Source organism: Perca flavescens, chromosome 3 (genome assembly GCF_004354835.1).
Source record: "Perca flavescens isolate YP-PL-M2 chromosome 3, PFLA_1.0, whole genome shotgun sequence".
NCBI classification, from domain to species: Eukaryota; Metazoa; Chordata; class Actinopteri; order Perciformes; family Percidae; genus Perca; species Perca flavescens.
The window spans coordinates 1,778,075-1,804,537 of NC_041333.1; the positions used below are offsets into that span (position 1 = coordinate 1,778,075).

Consider the following 26,463-nt stretch of genomic DNA (forward strand, 5'->3'; position numbering starts at 1 on the left):
ATCTCATGAACACAGCCCGGGGGTTTTCTGTCAGTTTTGAAAGATCTATAGATTTACACCAACATTATAAGCTAGAATAAAGCATTTTATTTCACTACTAAGCAGACTGAATTATCACTGGCAACCATGTTTGTTAATACATGTTTTAAAGGGGCGTTATGCAGTTTTGGCCATTTCTGGCTTTTCAGCTCCTATGTATACTAGTGTCTGACTCCTGTCTCGGTCAGTCTGCCGTTTCCTCTTTCTCTGTTCCTCCGACAATGCTTTCCTAGCTTTCTGCGTCTTTTTTGCCGGCTCAGCCATGACGATAGTGTGAAAAACTCCATCGCTACCTTGTTAGCCAGTTCCTGAATGGGCGTATGTGTGGAGTGCCGTGAAGCAATTCGCTACATCGCGAGACCTGATACCTGATACCAAAGTTGCAAGGGTGGTTTTTCAGCTCACAGGAGCTAGGAGGAAGTGAGACGACCACCATACAACTCGAAAAAAGTCATATAACCATTCCAATGAAGCAGTTCAGTTAAGGTAAATTAAGCTAAAAAAAATGGTATAGTTCCCCTTTTCAGTGAAGTCTATGACTCTAACACCTTCCCCATTAAGAGAAGACAGTAAGCTATGACTAGTGACAGAAGCTCATGCACAAACATAAGAAATTGTCAGGCACGGGGATGCACCTGATGTATGTGTTGATGCATGTAGGAGTGACAGAGGGGGGAGGCAAGGCTCAACTAAGGCCTTGGGTCTCTGCATCAGGAATTTCTCATTACAGATCTCCTTGAACTCCACAGACTGTTGTCGGGATTTGGGGCAGTAAATCACATGAAGACTGAGGCAGGTGTGGCCGTGACCTCACCATGGCCCTCCTGTACTCTTTCCTCCTCTGCCTTCTTTTCATCCTAACATCCGTCTTGCTAACATGCCTTTTGCTATAAAAAAAAAAATGAAATTGTTAACTGTTGATAAGCCAGAGTCTTTGGCTGTTAAATGTGATGATATGTTATTCCAGGCAATTGAAGGACTTACCAATTGTGTATGTGCAATAGAACCATTCCTACTTCAGATAAAATGTTGGGGAAAAAAGTGTTCCAGTAGTGCTTTTAATCTCTCTACTAGCAGGTACTTCAGCAGACATATGGATGGCCGTCGATCTTACCATCACAGCAGCTGAGCAGATTAGATGCTCCCACACCTCGCAGGACCACATCATTCATTCCACAGAAAACCCATGTCACTCACTCACTCAATCATGCCCCCTCTCTTTCTCTGTGTCTCTTTCTCCTGCTCCCTCCCTCACACATATACTCACACGTCACCCACTCACACAAAACGCTGATCATTAAACTTGAAGGAACTCAAGGGCAATGCTTTATTTCCTTTCCAAAAGGAAAAGTAGAAAATGTTAATTAAATTGTGACATGAAAAAAAAAAAATCGTACTGCAAAAAAAAACAGTTACTGAAGGTCATGGGCATACTGACATTTGTCAGACTGAAGCTGAATGTATGCCTGCCTACAAGCTTTTTTTTCTTGTGTACCTATACTTTCACATGGGCCAAATTCCCATATGAATTTGGCAAGCAAGAAATGTGTTACACTTAAACCATGACAAACTAAAATCAGATGTTATTTATGCCGGTATTAATAATTTGTTTGTTGAGGGGTAATTGTCTAAATACATGTGGGGCAGAATCAAACATGCATATTGAAAGTACATCTGTGTTTATATGTACATATGAACCAACTTCTCCACATTTGCAGTGGTGCTAAAGCGTGTGCTAGTGTGCTGGCATGGAAGATGTTACAGGACGCGTCGGTTTTCCCCTCACCATCTGTGACCTCCAGTTGAGCCTTGGCGAGGATACTGCCTGCCACGGTCAGAGCCTGGCAGATATAGTAACCAGCATCTGCCCGCTGCACAGATGAGATGGTGAGGTCTCCGCTGGGTGACACAGAGAAGCGACTGTTGGGCTGCTGGGGCTGGTTGGGAAAGAGCAAATTCTGCAGGAAAAGAGGTACAAACGGCCAATTAGTGAGAACATGGAACCAGTACAACCTGGAAATATGACAAAACACTCACACCCACCACCGCCAAACTCACACATAAACTGTGCACACTCACATACATACAGATCAGACTATTACAGCTACAGTAAGAACAATTTCATCTATCACTTGGTTAACCAACCTCACAAACTTCCCAACATGTATACAGCATAAAGACTCAGTTTCATACTTATTCTTGTGCCAAGCCAGAGGCTCCACTGTGTTATGAAGGCAACTTTTGCTCTTGTTGGCGTCATGACTATTTTCCTTTCTGCTTCAATTCCACAGCAGTTTCGCTGCTCTTTTACCCACAGAGACCACCCCATACAAGTTGGGCTAATGCTGAATATAATACGATGTATCTTTAGAATAGAGGAAGGGATAATTAATCCCACATAATTTAGAGTAAATACACAGGATCAAAGCACTGATGACACTGACAACATCACCTCTACTTCTTTCTTTATTAGCTTTAGAGCCACTTTATCCCTGCGCTTTTTTTTGTACGCCTATTTTCTTATGATCCCAAAGGTAACCCACAAATACATTAACTGGATTTAATTACACCTAATCTCTTTAATGCAACAAATTATGTTGTTTTTAATTAGGCTCCACGTATCTCTAGCACATGAGATGTACACTCCATTATCCTCAAGTGTGAGAAAAAAGGTCTGTCTGCCATTTAATTACTATACTGAATGATAGCTTTAATTTGTTCTCTCAACAAATACCTTTATACCTTTTATATGTCAATGTGGGTGAGGTACAGAAAGCATCGATAAACAGAGACAAGTGCAGAGATAGCGAGGGCGTGCAACTGCTTGTACAAAAGTGTTTGTAGTACATTCATTTCAAAAGGCTCATCTTTAATAACTATGTGAGACACACGCTGAATATAAATCTTCTCTATCTGAAGAAGTTTACAACATGACTCAGTGTTACTGAGTCATGTTGTAATCTTTAGGTCACACATTGGTAAGAGGTAAAGTGGGTGAGTATTACACCAAATGTTTGTGAGAACATGTACCCCTGTGTCTCACTTCTGTTCACTCTTTTAAGAGAACTTTGCTGTAATTGTTGGCCTGCAGGCTGTTTGTGTGTGTGTGTGTGTGTGTGTGTGTGTGTGTTTGAACCTTAGCCAGGGCTGAATCATATCTCTGGCTCATCTACAAGCCCCAACAGGCTCCTAATTGGCATTGTTGTTAAGCGTTGCGAGGACACCCAGGTATTTGAATGGGTATCTGCTTGACTGAGGGATAGGATCGTTCTTATCAGTGCAGGGTCACGGAAAACCGATTAGCACTTTGCCAGGCACACTGCCGTTTTGCGGCTCCTGAGAACAAAGGTGTATCTGTGTCTGTAGTAAAGATACTGATGACAGATAGTGTAGTTTGCAGTGCTGTGTGTATGTGTGTAATGTGTATGTGCAGGGCAGGAGAATCATAAGTACTCAGCAAGTGTGCATACAGCCAAGGAAATCCAAACAAAGTGCTGAGGGTTGATAACACTAGACGCACAGTAGATAACAAAAGCTGCTGACTAAGAGAGCAATATATTTCCGCATGTAAGAAATAATGCAAAAAAGCAATAAAAACGTTACAAATGTTTTCCACACTCGGTTGTGTGAGGTCGTTTGCTCTTACCTGACTTCCCTCCTTCTGCCAAAAGACAGCAGGCTGAGGGTTTCCTTTGGTTTCACACGGGAAGGTGGCAGTGCGGCCTTGAGCCACAATTTGGTCCCTTGGGCGTATGACAAACTGTGGTGCAGCTGAAGTCAAAGGGCAAAAACACCAGTGTTAGTAGACCAGTGGTACACAGTGAGGCCAAACATAAGGGCTGGAGATTATCAGGGCTTGGGGATTTCAAGCAAAAACAAGCAATATATACCACATGGTCAACTCAAAATGGGAGTGCCGTACAGAGCTTCCATGCAGCGTTATATCCATCGCTCTCTAATGGCTCTGAACAGAGGGAGGACACCAATGACTATCATGATGATTACTGCCATGGTAACCAGGTTGGCCATTCATCCAGGTGAGGCTAAGGCTGAATGAATGACAGTCACATTGGCATTCACAAGGAGAAGCGCCTTTTCACAAAGGCACTTAGATCTGAGACAACACAAAGGCACACCCATGCCCAGGAAACATCCAAAACTATGAACAGGTATAGACATAAAAGGCTTAATCATGTCTAAATTTCCATATGTAAGATTTAGTTTTCATCAGAATGCGTCTCATATAAAAGTCCAGATCTGAAGTGGCTCAGTGCTTCTGATCAAAGTTGTATCAACAAGGAGTGAGAGATTTAAAGAGACTTTTTCTGTGTTTACCACACTTCAAGCTAACACCTCTCCATCAAATAGAGAAGAGGCTTGAAAAGCTATCAAACTTTGAAATCGTAGTGTGAAGCTTTCTTAGTCAATATTCACGACTCCATCAGGAGCCAGACCAGTTGTCACACATGCAGTCGGGGCAGAGTGAGACATTTCTGACTGACAACTTGGCAGTTGCAGTTCAATAATAAAGAGAGAGGAGTTTAGAGATTAGACACAAGTTATTTTGGTGTGCAGCCACGCCTCTCTTCGCTCCCTGACCATTCTCTGATGGTGGGTAAAGGAGGCTTTATTATTTAACACCAGCAATGATGTTTTTATTTGAAAAATCAATTTCAACGGTATGCTTTTATCTCAAATAATCAAAAGCTTCAGTGTACTGCATGACAATGGATTCTAGCACAGACGCAAAGAAGTCTTTTTCCTCTTAAGTCCATATCTTTTTGCACTACCAGTAACCTTTATTCCTTTTATTTCACAGATGCCATATGCTAATAATAAGTACAACTGACGAATATAATCAATTATCTCAGCTGCAAAACTAGATCGTCTGAACTTTGACCTGAAGTAATTTACTGCATGACCCAAGACCTCTGCTTGTTAATTCTATGGCTGTCACTGGGGGTCTTAGTCCTGTGTTGACAAGTACCATGTTTACCAAGATAAAACCTCCTTACAGGAGGAAATATGGGCCCTGCAGAGATAACGAAAGTCAACAAATTAAAGACTGAGTTAAGTGCCGACAATGGGTAGTAGAGGCCATTTTATATAGGCAAACAAAATGAAAACGTAAGACATTTTTTACACAATGTTGGTAAATTCTATAACAAAAAAATCTGAATTGTTGCAATGCAACATCTTGCACCATTTCTGTTTCTTTGTAAGTCCTTTCACTGACAAGCCAGCTGGTTCTAGTAAGGCCAAACTCTTCCCATTTGGCTGGTTTTTCCATGTAATCCCTTTTTGGGGGTGTGTATTTGTCATATATACACACAGTTGGGAATGCTACAGATGGCTACAGATTTACTGCCTTCCCGTTTGGCCTTCTGCAGCTTGGATATCTTGTGGCTCTCACAATGCTGGGACTGATACAGAGCTTCTAAATCATGCTCTGGCAAGGACTCAGTTCCCTCCCTTCACTTCCTCTGCTCTGTTCCATCCCACACACTGCACTACTAACTACTCGCTAAAAATATGGTTTAACACCTTACAGACTGGTCCCTATCACTGCATCACCCGGCCTTGTCCTTTCTCACACTCTTCATCAGTCTACTTCTTTCCCTTTCTCATAGGTTGTTGTTGCAAACAAACTCAAATTAATTTATAAAAAAGAGTTTACCCAACGTATTTCTATATTTATTATACTAAGTACTGTCAAACTAAATTAATTAATTGTGAATAATTGGATTTTGCTTGTATGGATGACTGTTTGCAGCTGGATGTCAAAAACAAACATTTCACATTTCATCAAACTTAATAAAAGTGTGAATCATCTTCATTGTAGGCAACAACTTGGATTCATCCATCTTTTTGTAACTGAGATACCCTATTCAAGTAAGTATGTTTCCTATTCCACTTGACTGTTTGAACAAGTGATACATCAAGTCTACTCTATCAGCCGAAACAGTAGCTTTTCCTGGTGGCCTGATATTAATATTGGGCTCATTCTATACCTGTGGCACCGCTTTCAATCTCCCTTTCTTTTTTTTTAAATTACATCGGAAAAGGAATAAAACATGGTAAATGTGACGGGGTGGAGCTAAGAAGGAGTGGGAGACCCACAGAGAAGAACAGATCAAAAACAAAAACTAAAGAAAAAAAATCAAGAGGAAGCCAGTGTGTGACAGTTTCACAGACAGACTCAGGGCTAACTCACACTGGCCCTGTTTATGATATAGAGACCCTTAATGACATGTGAGAGCCTCCTTCCTGTCCCCTCCTAAGGAAACACATGATCAGGCGCCCATATTTAATTCATGACAAGCCACATGTGCCTGGTTTGGAGAGGGCTCAGCAGAAAAAACAGCAGTCAGGGTGAAAAGAACAAATGGACAGAGAGAGACAGACATCCATTCAGTACACCCAGGCACACAAACTAAAGCTTTTCTTCCTGCTTTCAAATCCCACGTTCAATCATATTTTATTCAGAGGTCGACTGCAATTACTGTCTCTTCCCACAGGCAGAGTGAATGTGTAATTTCCTCCATCTTCTTGAAAGCTGACAGTTTGACAATCACAGAACAACTACTGCTGTTTTGGCAACCAAAGTCCTGCCACTGAAGCAGTGTCTGGGTTTTTCTGCCAGTCAAGCCTGTCTCGACAAACACTTGTGCCATTCTTTTCTTCTCCATTCTTTGTCCTGTTGCATGTTTCTTGTTCCTGCATTCCTCCTGTTTCTACTGTCAAAACTGCACACCTTTCTCTCCAGATGCCCATTTTCACTAACTTCCTCTAACAATTTAACATTTTAAATGTATCATATTTGGTTCTGCCTTGACATTGTCCCAATCAAACACGGGAAATACAATGAGATTAACAGCTCTGTGTTGTGGGGCTCAGACGGAAAGAAGCTCGTCCAAAATAAAAACAGATCTCAGCTTAGTGTTCCAAAAAATCCACAGATGGCCTCAAGACTTGCAAGTTAAACACATCCTGGACCATGTGAGATGACAATGTCTGAGACTATCAGACTGCCAGCCCACTCATTGTAAAGGACAGAGTCTAGAATCTATAGAGCCTTCAGTTTAGAGCTACACGAGTAACGGAAAGTTTGAGTTAATGCAGTTGATAAATCTGTGCTGCTGTACTGTGACGTTACTGTTACTCCAGTTCCATCAGCTGTTGGTTGAGATCAAGTTAAAGTGATGAAAATGCAACCGTAAAAAAAAAAAATGCACTTGGCAAAGACAATCATTTGGTATATTATGTGGCTGTTGTTTTTTGCTTGGACCCTAACCCTACTGTCACATTAACAATGATTAAGTTTGTTGACATGTATTTAAAGTACATTCTATGTACTTAACTAAGTCCAACACATATAGGGATACTCAGGAAACTTAGAAGCCATATTTAAAAAAAAGTATGTTCGCTTGGAGCTTTGTCTCTAAGTTCTGTGAAGTTGCTGCAAACAAAATGACTGCAGTTGGCTACATTGATCAGGCTGGCCTACAGTCCGGGTGTAATAGGCCATTAGTGTTTTAGTAATCCAGGTGGAGCTGTAAAATCTCCACAGACTACATAAGTATTTGTTAAAGCAATGGTAATTGATTGTCAGGCAGTCAAATGCATTAATGTGTATGGAGAAGGCATGCAGGATGGAATCTAATCAGAAGGATGGGTACTTACCTACAGGGCGAGCTGGAGACACAACAATGGAGGAGTGGATACACAAAAGAAACAAATTAAGACACAGACACACAAACATGTAAAACAAAAGACGAACAGAACAAACACAATAAAAATAAGACAAAAATAAATCAGTCAGAATGAATGACATGTTGTGTTGGGGCCAACACATCTCCAGCACAGGGTAAGCATGGCAGAGAGGATCCAGTAGCTTTTGTCCACTGTCCACTGGACAGTTTTATTGATTCGCTCAAACCCTGTTTCTCAGACACAGAATGCCAAAGGCAGTCTGGTATGAGCGCCCCCTAGTGGTTGAAAATCTTCAATTGTCAGGGGACAAACATACTACTACTGGAACTTCGCTGTCTGCATTAATGAAATCTACAATTCTACAGATGGTTTGTGTTTGTAATAGCAAGGCAAAGATGGGTTTATCACTGGTGCTGATGGACAGGGCAGAAAAAAAGAGAGCAAGAAGAGGAGAGAGAGCAAAAAGATTTCAAAGTGAAGACAGCATGTGGGTTTCATCCAAAGACCGGAGCTTCTGAAAGCCCACTCTCTATCCAAATGAGTTGGTGCAGGTAGTGGTTCCCCAGTGTTTCCTCTGTGCTACTGTATGTGTCCTCGCCAAGTAAAACACTAAGATGCTACTTTCACAAATCAACCCAGACCTTGTTTGATCTCCCTCTGGCCCCCTGTGTTGCTTGCAAAGCGCTCCACAGAGACCTTAAATGCTTGGGTGTAATGGAAAGAAGGTGAAAAGAGGGGAAATTATGGTTAGAATGTTTTTATTAACCTTGCAAACCACAGGTGGTGGACTGGTAGTGTGCACCAGTAATCTGTGAAATGGCTTTGCTGACTGGGTAGTTACAGCACGGAGGGTAGCGTGGCTAGCAGACCACCACGATGGGGGGAGGGTGGCAGAGTGTGTCGACGTTGCACTCGGAAATGTTAATAATTAAACAGATTCATAGACTGTCTACATCTTTCTGAGCTGTGAGAGTCAGCATTCTGGATTTCCATTTGTGTAAAGGGGACCCTATGGAGTAAACTGCGAATCCAAACCTCACCGTATATTTGTGTACAAGTACAATAAACCTCAGTGATGCATGACAAGTGTTGACACGTGCTAGCTAATGTGAAAAAATAATAAAAAGACAAAAGGTGTTTGGTACCTCTGACTGTGAGAGTGGCAGAGGCCTCCAGCTTGCCCACGCGGTTTTCTGCCACACAGGTAAACGTGCCCTCGTCGTTAATGGAAGCCTTCTTCACTCTCAGCACATAGTCGTCCTTGTCGTACTTGATCTCATACCTGTCAACAAATGTAACATCGTGAAATGTAAGTTGCCTGTTCAGCATTGAATGCAAACACTGTAAATTTGGATACAACATTAACTCTGTGACAAATAAGACGTGCTTCAGTATTTCACATATGCCTGTTGAGCTGTAGCCGCGAAGAGAGTATTTCCTCTTGGAAAGGGAACACAGAAGCACAACTGTTCATTCTGACAAATGGAGATTGCAAAGGCGAGGATCAATTATTCAACAATGACAGACAGTACATAGAAAGGGGTGCGTTCAGTTGGAACCCTCAAAACTCGTTCAATATTCATGAGATGTTTTCTCTGTGTGTGTGTGTGTGTGTGTGTGTGTGTGTGTGTGTGTGTGTGTGTGTGTGTGTGTGTGTGTGTGTGTGTGTGCGCACATGCTTAACTGTGCCATTGTGCGTCCACAATGAGTGCATGAATGTAAGGTAGCAATACATATATAAAAAGCTACACCTTCTTATTGTATAGCAATTAAATGAATCAATACAGCAGCTATAGTTGGCTGTATTTTCAATTCCACTGCAGTAGTCAAATGTTTGTGTTCATGTGTGTTTGCAGAGGGTTGTATGTGTGCCTAGACCTGTATGAATTGCATGGCAGCTGACAGGGGAATGATGCTGGTCTGGTTTGTTGTTCCAGTCTGTAATTGAAGGGGGTGCTGGCCTGGCAGTGTGTAAGTAGCGTGCGGGGGGTGGTGGGGCTGTGTGATGGTGGTCTGTCAGCCTGACAACCTTCTGCTGTCCACAGTCTGTCACTCACAGACACTGAGAACAGGGTTGAGACGAACAGATAAAAGGCCACTCTATGAGAGCTTGACACTGTGTTTGCCCCTTTAAATCCTTGGTGTAGAATTTCATTATGATTATAGAATGGTTTAAATTATTAGTTTGTCAAAAAATCCAACAATGAAGGTGAACACTGTGTGTTGCTTTCAGCCTTTCAATCCGTGCACTGCAGTCTGCCACAATGTCTTTTTTGATATTACCACTTGGAGTCCCCAAAGGCAGAATGTTTCAAATCCACATAAGAGCTTTTAAAAGGACAAGCCTGAAATGATATTATACTTTTTATTATAGCTTATACCTCTGTGCCATAAAACTTCCAACTTGTAGTCCAACAACTATTAAAAACACATAAAAGAACCAAGAGAAGTGATGTCAGCCCAACATGGAGCGAACTCTTCAGAGAGAGAAGTCACGGAGTTGTTTCAGAACAGACTACACCGGCCATGTTCATTGTAATGAAGAAAAATGCGACCTGGTGCAACAGTATGACTCTTTTATGTGTTTTTAATAGCTTTTAGATGACAATAGAGCTCTTTGGCACAGAATAATAAAACATATTAGGCTTTGGCTACACAGATGATACTTGTTAGAGGGACAAATTCATTTTTGGTTTTGCTCTCTTCAGGGGACTTGTTGACAGTTAAAAAAAGAGAAAGTAGCCTGTTACACTTTAAACTGGGAGGTTGATACACATGGTGGATAACTGTTTACTCTGGATAATATATTGGACTATTAGATATGGCAACAAACTATGATTTACAGGGATACTTTCTGTTGTGACTCTAGAGTAACAGTCCATTTCCCTCAGAGTGGGAAAGACCCCTCTGCTCGACCATCAGGTGTACTGATGGCTGCTTGCCACTGGCAGCTGCAGAACTAATCTGTCCTGTCTCATTTTTATTTTTTTTCACCTGCTGTTATGACATTTCCTGAGCAAGCATTCAAAGGCAGCTTTATTGAAGCACATTCCTCAACTCTGACTGCCAGTTCCTCCTCTCCACACAGGTACTTAAGGAGCCATAATGATTATTTGACTGAGTCATGACTGAATGCTTTGTTCTAGAGAGAGGGGATGTACAGTTCAGGAAAGGGTGGGGGACATGAATAAAGCATTTATTGTTGAAACCGAGTGAGTGGCAACCAAAGAATGAGATAGCACCTTTTGGGACATAGCCTGTTGTCAGATGAAAAACAAACAAGCTAATAGAAAGAGCATCATTCCATAACCTGCCTCCGGCTAGAATGGGTAGCTCAACATGAACTACTGACATGAAAGAGAAGGTGGAGGTTAGCAAGAGTGGCAGGGACAAGTTAGGGCTTAGGGAAAACACCATGACTCCCTAACAGACAATGATGATTGCAAGTTAACAGGCTCATTTGTTTCCCAGCACTCTTAAACAACCTTTAACCAACTCGGCCAACAAACATCAGCATGCTAACAGCACAACACAAGGTGTTCAGCAGCTCACTCCGTGGGGACTCCCACTCCGGTCCCAGTCCCGCACAGACCAAAGTACGGAGTATGGACTGATATCTGGAGAGGTGCCAGTTTACATCCTGGGCACAGCCGAAGTGCCCTTGAGCAAACTCCCAACTGCTTGCAGCACCGACTAGGTGGCCGCCCCTTCACTCTGACAACTCTCCAATAATGCATGTCTATGTGTATTTCGGGTGAATATCTGTATCAAATGTCAAGGTAATCCATCCAAGAGTTGTTGAGATATTTCCATTAAACCACATATGTCTACCTCATGGTGGCACTAGATAAAAAGTCAGAGGATCACCAAAGTCAGTGGAATTTATATATATATATATATATATATATATATATATATATATATATATATATATATATATATATATATATATATATATATATGTGTGTGTTCAATTTGTTCAATAAAAGAATGTTAGAAATGATTTCCTTTTATTTGTTATAAATTCAACAAGCAATTTGTTGTATTTTAGAAGAATACTAAATGCAGCGGAAATGTAGAACTGAGTACATTTTAATATCTGTTTATTTATCGCAAGTAATATCATTATCACGATATTCAACAACGTTATCGCATATCACATATTTTCCTTATATCGTGCAGCCCAAATATATATTATATATATTAATATATTTTTGAACAGATAATCACAAAACTTTACAACCCACAGGGGAGGCATGACAGCATATATTGGGACAATACAGTTTATGCTTTTACCTAGATTTCTGCTCATTCACTTTATGTAAAGAACAGGCATGCAAGCTACAGATATTGTGGAAACTCATAGAAACATAAACAGTTCACCTGCTCACACACGTTCTTCCAGCCTGACATCTGCATGAAGGGGGCCCTTGTCGTGTGGATAACCAACGTATCCACATACTGGACAACATGCTTATTGTTCTTTGTCCCGTCTCCATCAATCTCTCAAAACAGAACCTCGGGCTGGCCCATGACTTATTAGTGGGAAACATGAGCCCAATCAATCTGTAATCAACTTCCTATATGGAATCAGCCTAGATGACAAGATGACTGGAAATACTCAGGGATAAGAGGTAGTTGTGGCAACACACACATGTAAGTACACGCAGAAAGGGAACAGTAGCTCTTTATTGAGACTGGATTGGGGTAGAGCTCTGTTCTCTATTAGAAGAGGAATGTAATTGCACATGTAGAAGGGCTGTGGAAAGGATAGGAGAGCCAAGTTCACTCTAGCCACACTGTGTGTACACACACACACACACACACACACACACACACACACACACACAGAGTACAAAGTATACAATCATCCAACACATATCCACACATGTGCAGAGTTATTCACTCATGCAGGGAGATGAGGAGTGATGGGAATGTAAGCAAATGCCAAGACAAAGCAGAATTTTTCAGGCTTGTCAAGGTGATGTGTTTGCTGCATGGAGAACGCTGTGCAAAGATGACAACTTTATTGGACACACTTTAACAGCATTACATCTCAAAAATCCTCCAGATCATCATAGAGGATTTGCCTTGGAACTGTCTGTCAGGAACACACTCACCCATGTTTCACCTACAGCCAATTCACCCACATTAAAAGAATCTAAGTGTTGCTTGTGTGGATGACTGAATGTGTACGTACAGTTATCTCCGAATGACTCAACCTGAGAGGATCTTATCTGCCTTGCCTCTGTGTGTACATGAATGGGGTCGGCAGTCGGCAGAAGGGTGCCAACTCTGAGCACATGAGTCAGACTCAAGTTACAGCAGAGGACTAATTCCAGCATGTTCTATGACCTGACTGCTCTGACACAAAGTCCCCTCTATGCTCCATTTCATTCTGACAGTCTGATCCAGTTTCTCGCCATCTAACCGCTACTTAACCGCATCCCAATCAAAAGAGCTGGAGTCTACCTGTCCAGGCCTTGTCACCCATGAGAGGGAATCAATTAACCGCCATCGCTTCTCATCTCCCTTTTAGGCCCTTAGCCAGAGCTCCACCCCCTCTTGGCATCTCTCACGCCCTAGCAGATTCAGGGTCTTCCAATCTGTCCGACTAACATTCATCGCTTATCCTATATTAATCAAAGATCAGCTTGGCAAGACTTTAACCCTTATGGTTAGGACAGGGGTTTGTGGGAACAAAATTTTTCCCCAAATTTGCCATTAAAAGAGTGACTTCTCTCTTGTGCCACAGAAAAAGTGGAAACAGTGCAGTCTTTACTTAGTCAAAATGGGTTTGGAGCAGATACCATGGTGATACTGGAAAATGTTGCAGATAGAGAAACAGCAAAGTACAGCTCATTGACCGATGCCTGGAAGCCACTCTTACTCTTTCTCCCTTCATGAGCGTGCGTGTGCAAAGAACAAAGGATGCACAAACACCAAAAGCACTGAGCACTGTCGTTCCATGAAGATGAAAAGCACTGATATATAATGAATGATCAGCTGCACATCTTCCTAATTAATGCAAAACCAACACTTCTATATTCTCTATTATAAACAGTGCATTATTATTTTATTCGCATTACTTTGTTGTTGACACCATCAGTGTCAATAAACCTTCAAGATAAAATATACTGCTGATCATCCGACTGCCATCCCACTCACCAACCCCCCCCTGTGTGCGCTCCCATAAATACCAGATTTATCCACTTATATATCAGGGGAAGTAATGGAGACAGGAACCATAGCCTGCTGTCTTTCCATTTTGCTGAGCTGCGGAGGTGAGAAATCACTGAAACTGGATGGTCAGCAAAACACAGGTGCTCCTGTCACACTAGCTTTAACAGCTCTCTCAAATAGAATGACCCACACACCTCTATCATACACACACTCCCACACACATGCACACACCACGAAGGGATTGAGTCAGAAAGAAAGCCTTTTCTGCTGAATGTTGCAGGGGCTGTGCTGTGGAGGTCAACAGGGACAGAGGGCCTGAATACAGACAGACTGCAAGACCAAAGGGGCTCTGATAAGGCACAAGCGAGGGCACAAGGGTCCAGAGCAAATGAGCAGGGAGAAGGAAACCAAAGGAGGGAAAGATGTGGGCCACACACTGAGCTGGTAGCCACACTGCCCCAGCCTTCACCGGGATCCACTGACTAAGGCAGAAACTCTTTCATTTGGAGACGCTAAGCTCTCAAGTACTCCTCTCTCCAAGATTCTGCAGAGTTGCTTGACCGATTGATATTAATTCAAATACACTCTTACAGATAACGAATTGGCCTTTTTGAACATCATCAAATGTGGAGGATGTAAATTTAGCCACATTATGGATGGACATTGTAGTATATACGTCATGTGTGCCAATGTACACTCACCTAAAGGATTATTAGGAACACCCTACTAAAACCGTGTTTGACCCCCTTTCTCCTTCAGAACTGCCTTAATTCTTTGTGGCGTTGATTCAACAAGGTGCTGGAAGCATTCTTTAGAAATGTTGGCCCATATTGATAGGATAGGGTCTTGCAGTTGATGGAGATTTGTGGGATGCACATCCAGGGCACGAAGCTCCCGTTCCACCACATCCCAAATATGTTCTATTGGGTTGAGATCTGGTGACTGTGGGGGCCGTTTTAATAGAGTGAACTCATTGTCATGTTCAAGAAACCAATTTGAAATGATGTGAGCTTTGTGACAAGGTGCATTATCCTGCTGGAAGTAGCCATCAGAGGATGGTACATGGTGGTCATAAAGGGATGGACATGGTCAGAAACAATGCTCAGGTAGGCTGTGGCATTTAAACGATGCCCAATTGGTACTAAGGGGCCTAAAGTGTGCCAAGAAAACATTCCCCACACCATAACACCACCACCACCAGCCTGCACAATAGTAACAAGGCATGAGGGATCCATGTTCTCTTTCTGTTTACGCCAAATTCTGTTCCTAATAATCTTTAAGGTGAGTGTATATACACGTTAAATAAGCTATCCAGCTGCTTGATGACACATGCCATCTTGTGTATATTGGTAAAAAGAATGAGCCCTATTCCAACCAAATTTATTTATCTAGGGAAGGTTGGGTGATTTTAATATTGAATGTGCTGGTCAGTGACTTCAATCCTGCCTGAAGTGCATGTGTGTGATTTTACCCCTTCTACCCTGGAAATAATTTAAGCCCAAATTGACTACTGTTTTTCAGCACACTTACTGGTGCTTTCATAATTTAAGTCATGTCCTGAGAGTCACATGTATTTTAGAGTTTAATTTACAACATTTAGAGTTCTGTGGGAAAATGGAAGATGTAGAAAAGTTTTTTTTTTTTCCTGACCTGATAGCAAAACACAGTCCCATTATGAAGCCCAGATGATGAAAGAATTAAAAAAAAAGCCATTATGAGAGTAAAAACCTGCAAGCTCAACAAATGGGCTGATCTAATTTCAGCTACAGGTTTATTCTGTCTTGGCTAGTCTGCCTTCCTATAACAAATTGTATGTGTAGTGGACTACATGTATTTAGCACAATCACCTCACAGACTGAAAGTCCTAGAACCATTTGATTTCATTTTTTGATAACACATATTAATAACAATATAAAAAAGAAATGACAATTTGAACTTGGGCTCTTTGTCTATTAAAAGTCATTAATTGGGCTGTTATATTTAATTATGCATTAAGCAACTCACGTAAACAACTTTAACTAAATATTTTCTCATTTAGATTAAGGTCAAGAGTTCATGCAAATGTCTAAATTCCTGATCATAATTAATGCACCTGTACTGTAGTAATAATGCAACATGTTGTTCTTTGAAATTTTTTTAGCTATTTACTCTGGCATGTGAACGGCTGTAGTTTGAATGGTTTCACATAGATATGTCTAGGGATTTCTCATCATAATGTATTCAAGGAAATATTTAATGTACCTATTTTATTGCATTGCAGTACCAACGCCTGTTGACAAGTGTCCCAGAGTAGATAAGCTTGTTTGGTGATTTTAATCTAGTTTTTACAAATGCAATTAAACACCCTCATGGAGGCAAAAGAGCAGCACTATTGTCTTTGTCCTCTAATTGAAACCATTCTTGTGCTGTCTCTATCTCCTGCTCTACCCCACAGAGACCAAAGCCAGTGCCATCCTGGTGTGCTTTATGTCTATGTGCCAGTGTGTGCATGTGTTTGCCTGGGAGGCTGCTGGAGCCACTGAGCATATTAAAGACTTGTTTACTCAGCTGAGTCTCCATTTCGGTATAAAGGTTGCACACACACAAACAGCCACAGAAAAGACACAGGCATGCACAATGCTTGTAAAGGGACCAGTAAAGACAAGTTGAAACAATTTTATGGTAAAGAAGGAGCGGTCTTAATAAGTCTCTCTTTTTACAGCTTACCTTAATAATAAGGACAGTGTAACCTTTTCGGATAAAGAGCAAACAAAGACCCCTCCCCACTGCATATAGAAGTGCTTGATCTTTAGTCGTCTTTTATTCCTACGTTGAAGACCACTACTGATACAGCTACAGATGCCCACAGTGTAATGACACAATGGCTGTGCTACAGTAGCTGGCTTAATTTCTTACTCTTCCGAGCACTTGCCAGTTATCAAACTGGGAAGTATTCTTGCGTGGGATTTTAAACAATTCCTCTGTCAGTCAGAGAGAAGCCCTGTTTGATGTTTATTAAGTGAGGATAAGCAGTAGAGGAAGCAGGAACAGTTTGTCATTTAGCAATATGAGATTTCTTTTTGGCACCCAACAAATGCAGCAGAAAATGTCAGAATATAATATAATATAATATCGCAGTCTTCATGCTTGCTTTCTGCTTCAAAGCAAAACTGCAGAATTAAATATAGCAAGGAAAACAAAAAGCCCTCGCATTGTAATTAGAAACATTGCGATATTTATCGCTTATTAATGTTTTTTTTTTATGTGTTCAGTTCTTTTTTCCATATCCAAATAGGGCCGAACATCAAAGGGACCATGCAGTTAGCAAGGATGCAGGCACATGACGCTCATCCTACTCCGTTATAAATCTTTTAATTAGTGTAAAAAAAATGAACTCCTTTCCAGAGCCAACTCTCTATCAAAGACATGAGTGAAATACTTCTATGTGTTTGCTTTGGCACAGCACTTGTGTGGAACTGCCCAGTGAACCAAATCCTTATCAGACACAAACAACCCGCCCACGCTCAGCTCTGCAGATAGCCTTGAGAGAAGTCAGGTCCACTGAGTGTATGTTTTATGAGGGGATCCAAGCTGTGTGTGACTGGCTTGTTGGCTTGGGACAGAACGGTGATCTCTTTGAAGTCCACTCCTGATAATGACACTGCTATTGACTGTGAGACCAGTGACTCACCGTGAAGCAACAGGCCAACACACAGGGGACCCAAAAAGAACAGTATCACTTCATCATCAGTGGCTTTTTACAGGAGGTGAGACAGACTGTAGATGGCAATGGTGCTAGTATTTCTCGGTAAATTACAGACTTCCGTCTCCAGTCTCAGTTTTTGCAACTGTGGGCAAACACATGTGTCAAGTCAGCGAGCGTATAGAGACTGAATGGGGTTAAATGTGTAAGGGTGGGAGTGATTATCTTCTAGGTTTCTGAGGTGTCAACTCTGTGCCAAGATTTCACCTGAACAGCTGCACCTGTACACAGACACCTGAGGGCCATGTCAGCTGCTATACTCTGTCTCTTTGTATGTCCTGTCATTCTATCTGTCTCTGTCTGCTTTGCAGTGTGCCATATTATTATTTTTTTTTGCTCCTCTAGATGTCAACCTTTCAGCCTCCCTGCCCACTTACCTGCCACTCACTTTTAATTGTCTAGCTCAATATCTGTTTGTCTTCATGCAGGACCCTTCCTTGACATGAGACACTGTCTACCCCTGTTATGGCTGTGGGAGCTGTCTTCTGGGGCGCCCAAGGGTGGAGTCATTGTATCCTGAATGTGTAATGTGCATTGTGTACAGCCTAATAGAGCTATTTAATGCCCCCTGGCAGCCAGGCCAGGTGAAAACTGCCATTGTGAGTAATCATTAGTTTAAAAACAGTCACTCAGACTGACATCAATGCTTTCACAGCTCCTTTGCATAAAGTGCAGCCTGTCACATCAGTGCTACACACACACACACACACACACACACACACACACACACACACACACACACACACACACACCTCATATTACTGTCTTAAGAAACCTTTTTGTAGATGTACATACCTCCCACGAGGAACATCAGTGTCGTCTTTCCTCCAGCGTACATTTGGCTGAGGGTCTCCTTGTACCTGGCAGCGGAACTCCACCGTCTCCTCCTCCAGGACCACCTGGTTGATGGGCCTCCGGAGGAAGGTTGGTCGCTCTGCAGGACGGGCACAGACAAATAGATAACTATATAATGTAATATAATGGGTTTACTCTATGTGTGTGAGTATACAGTGCATGTATTGTTTCAACACAGTGGCCTCTTCCTGCTAAATGATCTGCTCTGTCTAGTCACTCTGTTTTGTCTCTTAAACATTCTGTTGACTCAGTCATTCTGTTCATTAGCCATCTGTGATATGTTCTATAACCAATATATGGACAAAGAAATAAAGTAATGACCCCAAAAAGCATTATAATCAGGAATTAAAATTAAACTGGGAAAACATTTGGCCTAAAGGTATTTCTACTTTTCAGCTCAATGCACATTAAAGACATACCCTAGGTTGAGAACGTTACAGTAACTGAGAATATATAATGACGTGTATGAAAGTCGCTCTGCTACATCACTGAGGAGAAACAGAAGTTTCAGGAGAACTGGAGAAATGAAGCATAAGCGTAAGTTCTGGCAGAGTCAAGCTGGGCTATTATCTCAGCTCATAGCTGACAGTTCCTAAGCCAGCACACCAGCTGATGGCTCAGCCGATTCCCTCTTTTGATTGGCTTTCCAAATAGCGCGCTCTATTTAAACTGCTTTTCCCAGCCTACCTTGCTGCATCTGTGCTAGCGCTTGCAACCCACCTCCACCTCCACCTCCACCCCAGCTCCTCCTTTTAAATGTATGTTGTCTAACTTCACCAATGTCCTGTCTCTGTCATTGATGCTGCTCTGTTCTGTACCCTATGGGGATCCTGCACTGCTGCTCTCCCCACTTAAGGCTTTCCACGTTTGCACGTGGAAGTGCGGGGAGGACCCAGAACAGAGCCATACCGCCAAATAATCTATTTTGACAAAGTGGTCCTGACTGAAAGGAAGCTTACCAAACACTGTGACTTGTGCCGTCTCGCTGTCCCTCTCTCCGACCATGTTGGTACCCACGCAAATGTACATGGCAGCGTCGCTCTTTCTTGTGTTGGAGATCATTAGCTTCCCTCCTCGAATCTAAAGAAAAAAAAATGTTTTTCCTTAAATACACAGATAATACATTTAGATATTTTTTCCACTGTCCTCAAGATTTGTCCCCTTTTTCTCTTCCCTATGCACTGAAGCAACAAAGGAATGATCCTTCACTTGCTTCCAACACATGAAAACACTGTCAAACATGTTGAACGGCAGACCACTCCAGAAGCAAGAGCTTCTTTTCCTATGTGCCCAGGGACTAAAAATAAAGTTAGGGACATTGACAGTAGTTCTTCCTATTGAGACCAGGTATTCAAATGAATGGTAACAGCACTCACGGTGATCCTGTCATCCTTGTCCTCAATTCGCACTTTGTCTTTCTTCCAGTAGATGGTGGGTTCAGGATGGCCTCTCGGAGGAACACACTCAAGGATTGCTGGCTCTCCTGCTGCCACTACCACATCTGTCGGGTTTTGTCTAAAGTCATCTCGCAGCACTGAGGGGAAAAAAAGGAGGAAATGATTCAGGAAGAGTGCAGTTGTGTAGCATACTGTTGAATTTAAATCCCGAAATGTTAAAGTCTTCCATTACTAAAATGTCTTCATCTGTATTAAGGTGTGTGCACAGCACAGTGTGAAGCATCTTTCATTGTGGCTATTTAAATGGGATGTGCAGCTTCATCTGACAAGGCAAGCACATGTGAAAGCTAATTGGAGCTAATGGAGGTCCCTGTGGAGGTAGCAGAACAAACAGAGACAGAATGCCCTGAAGCCGAGTGTCAGTCACATGTGAGAGCTCACAGGGGTTTCACTTTGCAAGCATGTACACATTCACACACTTACATACAAACCAGATATGCACTAACGGACAAAAAAAACAGTGGGTGGTCTGATGAACAACTGTGGCCTTGTATCTAATCACCCTCAGGTAGGCCTTTCATCACAGAGACAGCCTCTCACCCGACACAGTGTTCAGCCAAACACACAACACCAGCTCATTATCAAACTAGGAGAGCTGCTATCACACACAAACACACACACACAAACACGCTAACGTGAAAGCACAAACGTACACAAACATGCTAAACTAGAAGGATACAGCTACCATACCAATAAATGAACAAACATAACACCTAATGTATTAAAAAGGTACATACTGGGGGTCGCTCTGGTTCTCTCCTGCTGTGTGCACTCAAACAGATCTTTTTTCATTTGATCTACAATAAATCTAATCCGTGGAAGAGCACTTTAGGTATTTCAGCTCCAGCAGTGTTCTTCCACGCGGCAGCGAGGGACACATGATTCCTCTGAAGGATAAAAGGACTGAGCTTGTTGGAGGATGTTTGAAGATGCTTGAGGAGGGCTAAATTAAGGGCAGTACCACAGGTCCTTATGTAAACTCCACACAGCACTGGGGACAATGGCGGGGAGGGCCAGGATTATAAGAGGGGATAACTGGTCCCTGCGCTCCAAGCTTCTCTCATCTCTTCATTCACTTTTCTTACCCCCGCTACAGAAAGCCGCACGGCCATTGTCTTCTTATTTATTTATTTATTTAGACCAAGGGGAAAACAGGGCGGAGGAAGAGAGAGGAAGCTTTCAACCCAATTATCCTGGGGATGCACATGAGTACAGAGTGGGACTTTTGTGTGACATGAATTCTAATGAAACCTTTACACAGGGTAATAGGAGAGAATACAGAAGAGGTAGAGGTTTTTTCTCTCTAATGCAGGGCTGCCCTATAAGAGCTAAAGTAATTAGCCACATTCAGAGTGGCGGACCCCCTGGCCAGTGTGGGCATAACAGCCACCACCACTGGGCTCTCCGTATTTGCATTACAAACAGAAGTCCTGCTGTTTTAAATCATAGCCAGGTTTGGACCATCCACGGCCTGTTCTTTTCAATGTCACGTTGGATTAATTACTCCTTTCCATTCATTACTGATAGCACCCATGGGATTTTGTCAGAATCAATTTCCTTTGAAACAGAACGGTGACAAAAGAAACCAACGTTAGGCGCATCATTAAGGTGCTTGTGCCATGATGTCTAATCTAATCTAATACTACACGGTATGTCACGGTAAATGCATCCCTACCCTGCAATCTAAATAAATACACAACATGTAGAAACAGAAATATAAAAAGAGAGTAGCCACATGATCCAGCGAATAAAATACAATATACACACACTTGTTGAGGACAAGATAAACACTGGGCTGCAAACAGCTACAAGCAAGCAAACATGACACACCACTGGTGAAGGGATTATGCCCTGTGTGTTGGTTCAGGGCTTGCCAATACCAAGACAACACTCTGAACAGATACATTTACTAAGTAAATGAGGGGAGGGGCCAATTCAAATACACTTTAGTACACTATCTAATCCTAACTACAAGGTCATCAAGGTCTACCTCCTACGGTTAAAGCACACACACAACTCAAATATTCATCCCCTTAGGGTAACGTTTGCCTTGCTTCATTACCGTATGAGCGTGTACCTCTCCCATTGTTGCCTACAGGCTCCTCCGTGGGCTCAACTACCCTACGTCAGTGATCCTATAGTCTGGCTAAACAAAGCCTGACATCCAACGCATCTCTCACGTTCCTGAAGTCTCTCCCCTTCTGCTATCTCCGCTATCTATTTTTGCAAGATCAACGTTGCTGCATCCTGGTTTAAAGAAATACAAATAAGCCAGAGTGTTTTTTCGCCTATCACAGAATAGACAAGTGGTGTAGCCAGACCATACTCCAGCACTGACACAGCACTGTGGAGATAGGTCTAGCAATGCAAGACTAGGGATCATAAGGCAAGTGAATGCTTTTATATTAGAATCATAACATGACTGTTTTCTCTGTAATCTATGTGAAGTGCATCTGATATGTACATATCATTAAGTGGGTCTGTGTATTCGCTGTCAGAAACTGAACTCCAGCTCCAACTCTGAGGCCCTGTAGGCGTTCAAGCCCGAATCAGCCGACAGACGTAAGGTAATTGCCTTTCTATCCCCCTGAAACACTCGGCTCTTCTTCCACTGAAAACATCTCACCTCCCATGGAGTTCCAGCAGGCCCCAAACTCTGCCGTCTTGCTTACTTGCTTATTAATATTTACATATTTTTACATTTTTTACATTTACACCCCTCTGTTAGCAAGTGCTACATCTGTCAATCCGGCTGCAGGCTAAAAATAACCCATATCTGAATAATATTAATCTGCCTTTGCTTCTCCTATTTCATTTATTTTATTTATTTCCCAAATATCATAGGATTGGGCTAATTTGAATGAAGGATCATCAGGCAGGGGGCAATGCCTAGCAAATGTGCAGCAATTTCAGCTGGCACTGTTTCAACACCTCAAACTTAAATGGGAGGGAGTCAGGTTGCAACTTGCGCTGTGAAACAGCCAAGGGGTTGAGAGTGGAGGTCTGTGCCAAAATAAAAACACAAGTGAGACACCCACACTATACTGTGTAAACCAGATTGCCCTACATTGGCAAGGGAGGCCTGTGCCAGCAACCATTAGGAGGTCTGTCTCTGTCTGTGCATGCATGTGTGTGGGTATGTGTGTGCATGCGTGCGTGTGTGGGTGTGTGTGTGCGTGCGTGCGTGTGTGTGTTCTTACACATAAGCTAAATAAGATAAGGTAAACTCAGCACACAAAAAATCCTCCCGATGCAGATACATGACAGCACAAACACCCGGCATCATAGCAAGGAGGTGGCAGGGCAGGGACAGGTGAGGAGTGCACCCTCTTCTCCCACCCAAGATATTACTCACTGGAGGGTGACACAGCCTGTCCGTAAGATTAGTGGGGAGCCTTGACTGAAACGTCCGGCCTGCATACTGAGATAAGTGCTGACAAATGCATTCACCTACAGGAGCGTACCTAGCTATGGTTCACAAAGGTTGCGCTCACCCCACATCACCACAGACTAATGTCTAAAACCTTACTTTGATAGACAATCACCACACGCACAAAAAATATACAAAAACCTGATAAACTGTGAAACGTTTCTTAAAAGCTGCAGGGCTTGGTATCTTTTTCTAATACTGTAAATGTGAATGTTTGTGTATGTTTGCGTGGTTATTACTTTTCTCTCCCTATTCACTGTAGAAAAAGTGCTTTCATAGATATTCTCCAGGGTCAGGGGCTAAGAAACACAGAGAGAGATTACAACAGCGAGAAGCCCGGGGCCATACCCCGGCACCCAGACCCATCACCTTCTACCCACACTCTGATTAGAAAATAAACCATGCACACACACACAGACACAACCTGGGAGAGCTGTAGAGAGGTAGCTCCAAGCTATAATATCATTTTGTTCGAGTGCTTTTTGCGCTTCATCCAGCAGAGTGCTATTATAATACCACCGTTTTCAATTCCACCCTTAGAGAAGAGAGACAATATATATGTCACTTGATAAAACATACCAAATCCACTCTATGTGCTGTTTTGTATTACTGTTGACGCTGAAGGCAGGAGAAGGATAATGCCACACTATATAGTACTACAATATGAAAGGAGATGTGCTCCATTTGTCTGGATGTAAGCTTTTTCTCCGGCTTTGACTCGCTCATTTGCCCTCCCACTGGCCAGAAGTAACCTTTGCTCCCCATCCAGATGCAGAAATTACCCCCTCAGCAGGCAGGCAAGCAGCAGGTTCACACATAGCCCCTATATTCCTCCACTTAGGGGTTGCAGGTCAGAGCAGAGAAACAGCTGCAAAAATATGTCCGGCTGGCGGTGCCCAAGGCTGTACCTCCTCTGAGAACAGAGTAGAGACTCTCATCATTAGCACAACTCATCACCATCTCTCTCTATCTGTCTTATTCTCTCTTATCCCCATCACAGGTCATTCTCTGTCTTTCTTTTTTTATTTCATGATCGTAGTTCATGTTTTTCCAATCCCACAGTGTTGTCCCATGCTCCAGTCACTTCCACTGGCTTGTCAAGGTATTTCTCTGCACTGACTGCAGATGAAGTTTTGCAGATGAAGCCATATACGTACATGCGCACCCGATCATTCTCCATAGACCATGGCCAAGCCTGATATGATCTCCACCACCATTCTCCCTATCTGCAAATCCTGAGCTAAGGGACTGTAAATAACACTGTCACTTCCATAGATAAGATGCAGGAAATATGGAAAAGAGCGAAGGTAAAGAGAATCATATGGTGGGCAGCGATACCATAGTGGGGGGAAATCAGAGGTGGCAATATCATATGAAATGTGCATCTTTAAAAGAGCCTTGGATGGAATAAAAGAGACAGAGCATGTGTGCTCTAGTGAGAACGCTGAGAGAAAAGAGGCGAGGCATAACAACACAGCACAGCAAGAGATGATGGGAGGATGCCTGATCAAGGTCAACCTGAAGAAGTGCTGAGGAGTACAAAGGTGCTGAATAAATGGGGCTGGCAGTAAATGAATGGAGTGCATTCCAACAAACTCATACCACATACTGTGCCTCAACATCTGATTCAGTAGATAAGCCTAAACAATCATCTTTATTTAAACAGCAGCACTGTTCAAAGCTCATTTTTCAAACAGCACCCCTAATTTGGCCTAACAAGCCCCTGGGCAGCACCATAATGACAGCAGGCCCTCAGTGGGCCATTCTGCTGGCCGATCCAGGAACAATGTGCAGTGTTGCTCCTGAGAAACAATATCATTAACTCTTAATGAACCTTGTTCCTTTAACAATAACACACACACACACACACACACACACACACACACACACACACACACACATTCAATTTAGCCTAATCCATGCTTTATGGTAATGTATAGCTCATTAAAATGTTGGTTAAAAACTCATTAAAATTCACTTGAAGAAGTAATGGCTTCATTACAGTAATATGCTGAAAAGCAAAGGAAAAGACAAGTAAGGACAAGGAGAAGACAAGGAGAAGACAGAGAGCAGAGAGCGACAGCTTTTTAATCACTTAATTGTGTCTAAAATGGAATACATTTGCATAATAAATAATGATGTGCTGTATCCTCGTTCCTATCTTTTTCCATTCTCATAGCACTCTGTAATTAACAGGCGCTACAATTAAAGATGCATTTTGCCCCAAAATGATTTTGGTTGCCACTCCAGTTTTCATTCTGTTGTCTTGTTTCTGGTCATGAATGTGTTTGCGGGGCTTGGCAGATGCAGACAGTGCGCGGAAACTGGAGCTGGCTGATACTGACGGACAATGTGCCCATGGGTCTTTGTGCCTGCTCTGATAAGGCATGATGTTGTGCTGATGCTTGTGCTCAGTCCAGAATGGACACTTTACAGCCGGAAGGGGGAGTAAGACGTGAAGGAAGGAGAAGAAGGGGAGGGGAGGAGGGCGTTGTACATGAGAGTGGGATTGATTTCCTGCCAATTCCAGCACAGAGACAGCACAGACAGAGGTAGTGAGGCATCATGATGGAGCAGGTGGGTCTGTGTCCTGCATCTGGTAAAGGAAGAGCGGAGAGGAAGGAAAGTGAGAAGAAGGGGAGAAGAAGTAGGCAGACAGGCAAATGTCTCTTGTTAATGTCTTCTCTCGTAGTCTCCTATTACATCAGTCCCATCTAAACAAGACAGATAATATGGTATGGGAGCTGCTGGAGTTTTGTGATTAGGAGTGTAATAGTGGCTGAGTAAGCACATTGAGAGGTGAACAGTAAGCCGCATTTCTGAAACATCTGAAAATATTGAAAGCAAACTGGAAAAGATGCTCTGTCTCTAAATGTTGTTGTGAAAGGAGGTTTTGATTCTTATCAAAAATAAAGTTCTGTAATACAAGTTGGCCATGGTTTCCTTTTTCAGCCTGGATGTAATATTTAACTCTAGTGGTCTCTAGGCTTCCCAGTCTGGGGAGACAAGTGACTTTAAATCAGCATTGTGTAACACATTAAAAG

The 26,463-nt window shown here is 42.4% G+C and overlaps 1 protein-coding gene across 8 annotated transcripts in view; it reads right to left on the bottom strand.

The window, feature by feature from the left end:
• The window catches only part of robo2 (roundabout, axon guidance receptor, homolog 2 (Drosophila)), a 177,396-nt gene that overhangs the window by 52,250 nt on the left and 98,683 nt on the right, over positions 1-26,463 (bottom strand). For all 8 annotated transcript variants that reach the window (XM_028570053.1, XM_028570050.1, XM_028570036.1 and 5 more), the window contains exons 3-9: positions 19,909-20,066; positions 19,492-19,612; positions 18,473-18,611; positions 8,898-9,034; positions 7,723-7,734; positions 3,686-3,810; positions 1,826-1,997 (exon numbers count right to left, since the gene is read on the bottom strand). In XM_028570053.1, coding sequence (XP_028425854.1) covers positions 1,826-1,997; positions 3,686-3,810; positions 7,723-7,734; positions 8,898-9,034; positions 18,473-18,611; positions 19,492-19,612; positions 19,909-20,066 — 864 coding nt within the window. The remainder of the gene's footprint in view (positions 1-1,825; positions 1,998-3,685; positions 3,811-7,722; positions 7,735-8,897; positions 9,035-18,472; positions 18,612-19,491; positions 19,613-19,908; positions 20,067-26,463) is intronic.